We start from the raw sequence: 11,141 nt of genomic DNA on the forward strand, positions 1-11,141 counted from the left end.
GGGGAAGTTTCATTCGTACACCTTGAAGGTTTAACAGCGTTCCAGCTCAAAAACATAGCATTTAACTAGGAAACATGATTGATGGATACTTTTGGATAGAATACGGTACCTACATTTAGGCAAGGCTGTAACTCAAGGGCTAGGTGCATCACTGCTTTATTTTATTTTATTATTATTATTTTTATTTATTTTTTTATTTATTTATTTACCTTACTTTCTCTATTATTTTCTAAATGTATTTAGTTTTTGTCTATGGGCGTGCCACGTCCTCCTTTCATTCTATTTTGTTGTATGAGTATTGCTTTATTTTTCGGAAGGAATGTGTGTGTGTTTAAATGTTCTGAAAAATCAATAAAATGTTAATCATAAAAAAAAAAGGTAATGCTGCATAGGAGTAACTTCAAGAATGACTTGAATGAAAAAGCAATAAACAGTATAATATAATAATTTTATAATGATAACACCATCTGGTGTCATACATACATTCTGGTGTCACCAAAATCTTAGTTGACAAGGTAATGAAACATGTCTGTAACAGCTAAATGACTCCCTGCTTTTGCTTTACATACAGTAGGTTATCCAGAAGAACACACTATTTGCAAGTTTCAAAATAAATAAATAGAGGGCCTCAAAACATCCATGTGATTTATCGCCCACCACATGTAAAGTCAACATTTTTACAGTAAGTATAAATTCAGGTTAGTTTGCAATATATCTTTCAAATTTCAACTTAATCTTTGGGTAAATTTGTCTTGCAACCTCGGACTGTAGCCAATTTTCAATTGGGTCACCTGTAGCCATCATTTTGAGATATGCATATTTTGTTTGAGTAACGTTTGATGTTTTGAGAAAACTATTAGGCCATTTTTAAGAGAATGGAAAATTATATATATGTATATTTATTTGTGACTCTTAATTTCTTTTAAAGAAATGAGTTTGGGTAGAAATCCAGTAGAACTGAACAGTCAGCCACAGAGAAAAGAATTAAGACATGTGAAGCAGAATAATATTAACAAAAGTTACCTGGTATCGTATGAATTTTATCCATAGCTGTGTGTCTGCTGGCTGCTCTCTGAGCCGCCTGTTAAACTCTTCAGTCCTCCCAGTCAAAATCGCTGCACTCTGCACAGTCTGCACGTCCTGCTTCTGCTGCTCCGGCTGGTCCTGTTTTCCCTTCCCCTGCAGCCAGAGGGCAGTAGAGGAGTCATACACACCGAGTGGATTTGCTGCCGATGTCTGCCCTCTGTCACCTGGATTGACAAATGAAAGGCTTGGGGTTAGATGAGAGGATTAATATGAAAAGATAAAAAGGCCAGAGATCTCTGACACAGAAAAAGTACACTCAAATCCTGAAATGTTCTTAATACAATATTGTAGTGTTCAATCCCTGCAAGCTGACGACACATTACAAACTTCATAGGGTCGACTAAAGCCATTATTCTAATACCCCAAATCAGGTCAGCCTTACTTTGGGTATTTGTACTGATTATCTGTTAAGAATGTGAGAGTTTAAAACTTTAATTCCTTGGTTCTTACAGCTAGGGCTGCTGAAATAACGTAACGCTGTTGATATATTTGACTAAAATCTGTTTCAGTTTGTATGATTGTATAGAGTTTGAACTCGCAGTATACCAACTTCAGTCATGCTGTGTGTAAGCAGCTTTACAATGACATGGACAAAACTGTATTCAACATTTTTCATACTGAAATAACAATAACACGGTTGTTGTTTTTATTGTTTTGGAGTTTGTAAAGCCTGTTGTGGGTAAATCTCTCACCAATCTCTCCTCCTTTTTTCCCCTCATCGTCACCCAGCGGGAGGAAGGAGGCGAGGCAGGAGGCATCACTGCACTCAGGAATCGTTGGTAATGTAGGAACAGGGGGCTCTGACTTCAGCAGCTGGCGACTGACTGCAGAGAAGTATCTGTCTGCTGCTTTCTTCTTGTCCCCACCTTTCTGTTTCTTATTTGACTCCGACTCCTCCCAGCTGACTCCCTGCCTGCGAGGATCCAGACCCAAGGACGAGCTACCTTTCCTCTTATACCTGCAACACAGAGTTTCAAATATGATCTTTAAAATGATAACCTATTACGTTTTCATTTCTGTTACTGTAGTCTTTAAACCTACTTCCAGTACATGGAAGCTTTTATGTTTAGAGGTTTTCCCCAAGCTCAATGATTTGTTGAAGGGCTTTGATATGTAATAAACTGTAGAACCAGACAGTTAGCATGAGCAGGGATAGTCACTAAAACAGACACCCTACATTAACTGAAAACAATCCAAGGATATAGATGTCACAGCACTGTCCTCGTGGTGCAGACTGTGTGTATGTCTTACCTGGCTACGTCTCCCCTGTACAGGGACTTGTACGTCCAGTTGGCTGCGTCTGCTTTACGGTCCACACAAAACGGCTGGTCTGTGGGCGACTGGAGGTCATCCAACCAGGAGAAACGACTTGCTAACGGAGCAACCTTGGGCCTGCATGGATGCACACACAACCCCAAACATAGTAACCATAAATATGGGCCAGAAGTAATCCAGTGCTATTGTGTATAGTGTAAGAAGGTGTTATGTAAACATGTGTGTCCATACCCATCTGCCTCTTCCTCCCTTTTGAGGTCACTGGGGTAAATTGTTTCAGAGTCAGATCCACTGCTGTCTGAATACCTCCCGCTCTTCTTTTTGTGTTTTTTCTTCTTTTTCTTCTTCTTTTCACTCTTCTTTTTCTTCTTCTTTGGTGGCACGTTACCCTCTTCCTCCCCTGACTTCTCCTCCACAGAGCTCACCTCTCTGCCCGCCCTGAGGATTATAAGGTGAACTCGGCGTTAATGGGAGGCAGGGGCGCAAAGAACATATTCAAACCAAACACCTTCCTCAAGCTAAATTAAAGACTTATTTTCAAGTAAATATGTGTACTAGAAAAGTAACAGAATAAAACGTAATTTCTGAACAGAGTGAATAAAAAGTTGGATGCAAGAAAGAAGAATAAGAACATAGAAATAAGAAAAATGGAATAAACAATGGTACAGAAGCAACATTTATGAAAATATGTTTCAAGAGGAAATATAAGAGATGTTAAAAACTACAAAGTTGTGTGCTTAAGCATGTTGAGAAAGAAGAAAGAAACTTGCTTCCGTTTTTGATTTGTACCTTGATTCCTTCTCGTTGAGCCTCTCAGTCGTCTCAAAAAAACGAGTATGAAGAGAGAGGGCATCTCTGGTCTGAAAACTCTTATTTTGTAGCCAGTCTAATTCTAAAATGAGAGAGTAGAGACAAAAAAAAGAGCTATTCAGCTATCAGGAGAAGGATGGAGATCCTGATGGTAATTATCACTATCACTGCACGTGTTTACACGCAGTGTGAGGATTACATGGAGAAGTTCTATTCATAACAAGTGTAAGTAGCAGAGTCTAGGAAGCCAGAAACCAGACGAGTTAACTCAGTCAGTACAGACATGAGAGAGTTGCTGTATTGTTGTTATACATTCATGCCAATAAAGCTAATTTGAATTGAATTGCTGCATGTGGATGAGCCAAAGACATGCCTGCACTGCCACAGAGGATCAGGAAGCTGGATTATGATACAATCATGTCTGTGAAGCTGAAGAACCAGGTATCTCTATGTCCCACAGAACATAGAGAAAAGCAACAAGATTGAAAAACAGTGCATGTAAACATGTTAAGCGACATAATAGTGATGACAACAGGGTCGTGTTTTCATTTAAAACCAAAAAATATCATAATATGTAAAGGGGAGATTAAGGATCCAGCAAGTGTATTGGCTCCGTCTTTAGCAGAAACATACACATTGGAGAAGGTCATCAGGCTTTGTTCCCATATTGTGGTAACTTCATTTATATGGATATGCAAGAAAACGTTTTCAAACTGGTAACTTATGCAGCGTTGCTAACAGACAAGACAACAATCAGTCGCCAGCTCTTAGTTAAGACTACTAAGATTCTAATAATAAGTTATATTTCTTTGCTTGGTCTATTACGCGAAGGTGACAAATAGTCAAACGGTATCCTGGCTTTCTGAAGAAACACTGGGGCCGAATGTAAACTTATCGTCAAGCTAGTCTGTCAGTCATTCACCTTCAACAGCTACGATCAGCTAGCTCGTGTTCAACAGGTTTTACTACTCAGTATGACGACAACAGGGTACAGTCGTGTATTGAGGCGAACAGTAATCGATATTAAAGCATGAAGAAGTAACTACCTTTGGACGAATCTTCAACTTTGTTACTCTCTACTTCTGCGAAAGCTGGAAACAGAGCCATGATGGTGTGTCGCATATAAACAGTCGCGGGAACATGACGTCACTTGACGGCCAGCTTACTGAAACAAAATGACCAAATAACAATAATCAATTCATAAAATCACCAATTAATTACCCCGAGATTGATTTTACTGTTAATGTGATTATTTTGATGCCCATTTTTTTATTCACAAAATTCATTTTCCTAAAAGATTAACAATATTTTCTCTTTTCTTCATGGTTTTGACATATTTTATCAACTCTAACTAGAATAGTACATGGGCAAATAAAATTTTATAAATACATTTCCCAAAAACAATTTAATACAATCTTCTTTTTTCTATTTTAAATTGTATTCATTTCTTTTTGTATTTTAGTTAATATTGGTTTTGTTTATTGTTCTTTATTGCTGATATTAGACAGATTTCCATCCCATGTTCAAGACTTCATTTGTGATGAAGTTGAAATGTGTTTTGGATTAATAAAGTCTTGCAAGAAAAAACAATTGCAATTTATTTGTATGTAAGGTGTGTTTTTCTGATAATCAGAGAAATAAAAAGAGAAATATAAGAATTTTGTATAAAGAAAACTGTTACTGCACTATGTACTTTGTCCTATTGGAATGAATTTGTACAGGAAATACCTTGGAAGAAAGTTTGTACCTTTTAAATATCTACACTAACAAACAAGATGAGATAAGTTTTTGGCATGTTGCACTGAAGGTTCTATCCAGGAAAATGCTTCCTCCAAAGACAAAAAAGGACATCAGCAGAAACTGTTTATTCTTTGATGAATGCTCAGAGACAATACTCTATTTGATTTTTTTGTAGTGCACAAAAACACAATATTTGATCTAATCTTACATCTACAATAATTTTTTATTTACGTTTGGTTGTCATTTATTCTACCTGATTTGACAATGAGATGAGCAGAATCTGAATCAAATGGAGGAGAAGGAGTCTGGTGGTTAATGTGATCCCTGAAAACTGCATATAAATGGGGTAAATACATTGAGTTGCCAAGACAAGTTTATATTAAATGTGGAAATATTTCTTAGAACTTGTGATCTGTGTGTTGGAATTATACTTGAGCTCCCATGAGAAGGCTTTGAGCTTTGCACAATTTCTTTCACAATTACAAATGAGTCCAGGTTTTTCAGCGTTAAATGTTTACAAAAAGAACTTTTCTTTACTGTGTACAGCGAGAAAATCATCTTGTGCAGTGTAGTCAAGGACAGGAAATAGGTGGCTATCACAATATTAATTCCCGTCTTCAGCATTTAAAATAAGGACAGATGCACACAAAGAACAGACACAAAATCAGCATTTGTAAAATGTATTATACATATACACTGTGGTCAGGACAGCACAGAGGGGCTTCACGGTGGTCCAGATTGTGAAGAGGGCTTCTGTAGGCTGACAAAGAACAAGATTTTAAGGGAAGGGTATGCTAAAAAAATAACCAGTTCGTACGACGTATTGTCTGACCACATTGGAAGGCCCACACATAGCCACACTCAACAGGATGTCTGTCACAGAGAGGGGCGAGATGTGATAATTGTTTAAATCTGGGGATAACAGGGCACATTTTCAGACAGTCTCTCCTGGAAGGCATTCATAGTGCTTCACTCATTCGTACACACAAAAGTAGTTGAAAAGAGAAGAGAGAGCTAGAGAGAGAAGTTCAACCCTTGCTTAGTATCTCACCTCCACACACCTGTCCAATCACTATGTGAAGTGGGTGTGAAGTTATAGTAAATTGTTGGACACATGGATGTGGTTGGAAACAGACATCCACTTGGCCAGTGTCTCTTCTTGGGAAGTGGAGGATGATGCAGACCACTATGTGTCGTTGACAATACAATCTTTCCATGGTTGTGTATTCCAGGATGCCTGTCGGTGAAAGACAGTGTGGCCGGAGGCACCTTTGACCTCCGGGACTTTGCTCAAGACTCTCCTTTTCTAGTCTGAATGTTTCATTACTCACACGTATTGCTACTCAAAGTGTAGATTTATGCACACACACTTTTTATGGCCACAGCCCTGTTTTTAGCAGCAATGCCAACTAGGCTGTTGTATTCTCACCTTACCTATTGTGTCAGCTCTCAAACCTCCATCCAGTGCCATGTTACCAGCTGGGTAAGCACAACCTGTTTCTTAGGCCAATCCCAGTTCACATTTAGGAACCGCAGTTTGTGGCAGGAATAAAGAAACAATGGAAAAAGCAAATATTCATAAAAACGTTGAACAATGTAAAACAATTTTGAATGCATAGCTTCATCTGGAAGCAAATCAGAAGAGGTGACATGGTCAATGGTACTGAAGAGGGCAGAGTGGATACCTTTGTTATAAGGGTAAAATTAAAGAGGCTTGGGAAGAGGTTGCTTTTCTCCCTTTTCACTGACCCTGTTCCCCAACGTTGACAGTGCATTTTTATCATCTGCTTGATTATTAATTGCAATCCAATGTTTCAGTTTATCCGATACATTAACATTCAAGTCATATAAATAACAAAAGCTTGTTTGGTTTGTGTTATTGTTGTTTCATACAGCGACGATGGGGTTCACCCTGTTGTGTGTGTGTGTGTGTGTGTGATAGTTCTGCCTGGGATGTTGGGGCAGACCAGCTGCTTAATCTGGATAGTGAAAACATCATTGTGTCTTCTCAGTAGGGAGGGGCGGGGCATTGTTACGATGTAGAGGGATAGGCAAATTAGTTCTGCAGTAAATTAAATTCTATTTTCATTTGGTATGAATGGGTGCCCATTAGTAAATTGTGATGTGAGCAGCAACTCTTATACATTAATGTTTATTAATTATTTTCTTTTGTTGTGATGCTCTCTCTCTGTTTAGCTCACCCTATACTTGCCTGGCCAGGTGGTAGGCTCCCGTAGGTGAGGCTGAGGTGACAAAATGCCATTCACTGGGGAGGAGGAGGCTGCAGCGTTCTTTGTTGGGGTTTTTTTCCTGTTCCTTTTGCCTCTGCTTAATTTAGTTTCGTTGAAATCTCTGGCTTCTATTTTACTTCTTTTCTAGTATCTTATTGTTAATATGCTGTCCTTTTTGCACTTACGCCTGTATGTCGACTTGCTCCATCCACAATGAAATTATTCACAAAATGGTAGGAATAGATGTTTGTGATATGATTCATACAAACCACATGTGAAACTGTCAGACTTTCACAAGTTCTCCTTTATTGGAACTTAATACAGTATATAAGGATAACTTTACACTAATACACTAATGTGGAACAAGATACTCAGAAATGATTGTTCTTTGGATTGAAAGAGGAAAATGGTCTGTGACCCATTTCATGGAGACATGTTTACATTATGGAGAATCTGTGATAAATTAAATCTTTGCTGTTTTGTTAGAGAATGTAATAAAATGGTTCAACAGCCTTTGGTGCACTGCAGTATTGTATCTGAGGCCATTCTGTGTTGGAGATATTAACTTAGAACTTAGCAAGCAGTTCACTAATACATTTATTGGAAATGTTTATGTGGAGTATTAGCCAAATCAACTGGGAAGAAAGTATGCTCTGCAAGAATATACAAATGAAGCTGTAATAAGAAAATTATATTTATCTTATCCAGTTCCAAGCCAAAGAAGTAAGCTTTAAAACACTGAATGACACCTATCCATCTAATGAATTCCTGCATGAAAAAAAAAAGTTGGGACAATAATACCTATGGGTTTTGTGAGAAAGATATTGAGGTTGTAGAACATATTTTATTCCAGTATGAATGGCTATCATGACAGAGTTGGCTTCAACATAAAGATAAAAGCTAATGCTGCACCCATTGGATGTAATGTCTGTTTTTTAAAGCCAATTTATGAAGGAGAAAACTTGGACTTCGGTTTTAATAATTTGATTTTATTGGATAAACATTGTAATTTATAGGCTACATGTAAATATGTGAAGGTCAGGTGAAAACCAGCTAAATCCCTTGACTGTATGAGGAAACGCCCTTGTGCGTCAGATGAGTTGAGCATGTTATAACAATCATTCACTGCTTCTCTTCCATGGAGACAGAACGTGAGGGATTACTTTGATAGCCTACTTGTTGATTAATAAACATTGAATCACACTAGACTTACTTTTTTAAAATTTGTTGATTTGGTGGGGGAAGTACAGATTGTGAAATGAAAAAGGAAAGATTGTGTCACAGATGATCATATTTTGAGCAGCAGGGAGGTTCACCTATTAGAGATCACGGTCAAAAAGAAACTAAATATCAAGATTTAGTTGTTGTTTTTTGCACAAAGCAGAGAGGCGTGTCTCTGCAGAAACGCTGCTGTGTGTGCTGAATTCTGTTTTGTGTTTCCAAGGCAACGGGTCCCACATAACAACATCCAATCAAAACTCGACACTAAGTTTTCTCGACCAATGACATGTCCGTTGTGTTTTGAGTGACAGTTCGTTGGTCCAATAGCGTTAATCGGCCATGTTGTAGTTGGCAGCGCTCCACCTTGTCAGGTTAGTTCGCTGCTGGAGCGCTGGAGGAACTTTGTCTGTGTCGGTCATTCAGAAGTTTTTCATTTCGACCAAAATGAGGGAAATCGTTCACCTGCAGGCAGGCCAATGTGGAAACCAAATTGGAGCTAAGGTTAGAATAGCTTAGTTTAACAGTGAAGTCTCAACTCTATGACAAAAAAGAGCGTGAATGTTACATTTGGTTGGGCGGGCTGATAAATGAGCTTAACTTCACGTTACTTAGCCTCGAAGCTAACGGTAGCCTTGGTGTCCAAACCGCCGATTGGTCTGACTCGCAGGGGTAAGTCATGCTACTTTAACCGTTGTCCTGTCGTGTCTTTTTCCCAAATCTAGTTCTGGGAGGTGATAAGTGACGAACATGGCATCGACCCGTCCGGGACATACCATGGGGACAGCGACCTGCAGCTGGAACGGATCAACGTGTATTACAACGAGGCGACAGGTGAACTTCACATTGCTGTTCAAGGTTTCCGAGCTAGAGTTAGATTATCTCATTTCTAACGGAGTCGAGGAAATTCAACACTACTCGGAAGGCTTGTTAGTACCGTAGCCATCCAGCAGGCGGTTCTTCTCCCGCTAGAAGCCACTAGAAACCAGTCAGCGTGCCCTGTTTGGCTCTCCTTCCTAGTTACTGTCGCCCCGTCTCTATGAAAACGTTACAACAAAACAACAAACCTCCAGCCAACGAAAACAACCCAAATATGAGTGTTAGCTTTAACTTATTGTAATATATGTAGCCTATACAAAAGACTAACCTTGTTTATTTTTTTACTTTATGACTGAGGAACATGTAACAAGTAATGTAAATGAACACGTTTCTCACCCAATATCAAAAAACAGTTCATAAACCACTCATAGTGTTGGTTTTGTGCTTTCTGTAGCTCTACTGGAACTGTCTGCTGTAAGCAGCCAACCCAATCCTTATAATAAATTTCAAACGGGTAGCTCAATGTCGAAACATATATTGCTCAGAGTTTTTGTGATTTCACTTTGCTTTTCAAATCTGTAAAAAGCACTTTGCTTTGTTTGGTCAACATTTCGAAAGTATTTAATGCACACTAACAAAAAGGAGAAAAAGTGAGCAGGTATTTGTGTAAATTGTTTCATATCTTTCCTTAATTTGTCCACCTGTGTTTTCATCTCCAGGTGGCAAGTACGTCCCTCGTGCAGTGCTGGTGGACTTGGAGCCAGGCACAATGGACTCTGTGAGGTCTGGTCCCTTTGGCCAAATCTTTAGACCAGACAACTTTGTTTTTGGTGAGAATTTAAATATGAACATAACTTATATATATATTTAATATTATAAGAAATGCAAACCATGTAAAGTGACTTTGAGAACCTATTTATATGAATAAAATGTAGTATTATTATTATTATTATTATTATAATTAGATAGTCACTGTTATTTTAAAGCTGCATATCCATAAAGTAGTTTTCCACAGTCCTGCATGAGTAAATGAGCCAGGTTCTTTCAGTGTATGTACTGCTCACTGCAAGTAAATCATGTTTGACTTTGCAAGTATAGATATATCCAAGAGGTTTTGACACCACAGCAGTGATAGATTTCTGTATTTGCACGTAACACAGGCCAGAGCGGAGCCGGTAATAACTGGGCTAAAGGCCACTACACTGAAGGAGCCGAGCTGGTGGACTCTGTCCTGGATGTGGTGAGAAAGGAAGCGGAGAGCTGCGACTGCCTCCAGGGCTTCCAGCTCACACACTCCCTGGGAGGAGGCACCGGCTCCGGCATGGGCACGCTGCTCATCAGCAAAATCCGAGAGGAGTATCCAGACCGCATCATGAACACTTTCAGCGTGGTGCCTTCACCCAAGGTTCACAATAACACGTGAAAATGTTTTAAAATGACACAGCTGGCCCTGCACATGCTTTTCTGTAACGCTATTCCTTCTTCCTCCCTTTGTCTCATCTTTCCCTTCACGCTCCCACTCCAGGTGTCAGACACAGTGGTGGAGCCATACAATGCCACCCTCTCCGTCCACCAGCTGGTCGAGAACACAGACGAGACCTACTGCATTGATAATGAGGCCCTGTATGACATCTGCTTCCGCACACTGAAGCTCACCACGCCCACCTACGGTGACCTCAACCACCTCGTCTCAGCCACCATGAGTGGGGTGACCACCTGCCTGCGCTTCCCCGGCCAGCTCAATGCTGATTTGAGGAAACTGGCTGTCAACATGGTGCCCTTCCCCAGGCTGCATTTCTTCATGCCAGGCTTTGCCCCCCTGACTAGCCGTGGCAGCCAGCAGTACAGGTGGAGAGGCAGGGGCGTCCTTTTTAGAGACTGGATCAGACCCACCCAGATCAGACTCAAGTTGTATTTTTAATGCATTTGACATGAATACTAATCAAATTGTCTGTCTTATTC

The 11,141-nt window shown here is 39.5% G+C and overlaps 2 protein-coding genes across 2 annotated transcripts; one reads left to right on the forward strand and one right to left on the reverse strand.

The window, feature by feature from the left end:
* Nucleotides 1–1,023: 1,023 nt before the first annotated feature.
* Nucleotides 1,024–4,319, reverse strand: LOC123962642 (nuclear exosome regulator NRDE2-like; the record flags this gene model as incomplete). The annotated part of the gene is given in 6 exon segments (XM_046038831.1): nt 1,024–1,250; nt 1,779–2,044; nt 2,338–2,478; nt 2,593–2,799; nt 3,151–3,253; nt 4,218–4,319. Coding segments are annotated over 6 exon segments (1,020 nt in total), but the record flags the coding sequence as incomplete, so codon positions are not given.
* A 4,384-nt stretch (nt 4,320–8,703) lies between these two features.
* LOC123962644 (tubulin beta-4B chain-like) lies at nt 8,704–11,103 on the forward strand. Its single transcript, XM_046038832.1, has 5 exons — nt 8,704–8,864; nt 9,086–9,194; nt 9,899–10,009; nt 10,340–10,584; nt 10,705–11,103. Exons 1-5 carry the CDS (start codon nt 8,808–8,810, stop codon nt 11,098–11,100), a joined length of 918 nt encoding a protein of 305 aa, XP_045894788.1. The 5' UTR covers nt 8,704–8,807; the 3' UTR covers nt 11,101–11,103.
* The last annotated feature ends 38 nt before the right edge of the window (nt 11,104–11,141 follow it).

This window comes from Micropterus dolomieu, linkage group LG23 (genome assembly GCF_021292245.1).
Source record: "Micropterus dolomieu isolate WLL.071019.BEF.003 ecotype Adirondacks linkage group LG23, ASM2129224v1, whole genome shotgun sequence".
Classification (NCBI taxonomy): domain Eukaryota; kingdom Metazoa; phylum Chordata; class Actinopteri; order Centrarchiformes; family Centrarchidae; genus Micropterus; species Micropterus dolomieu.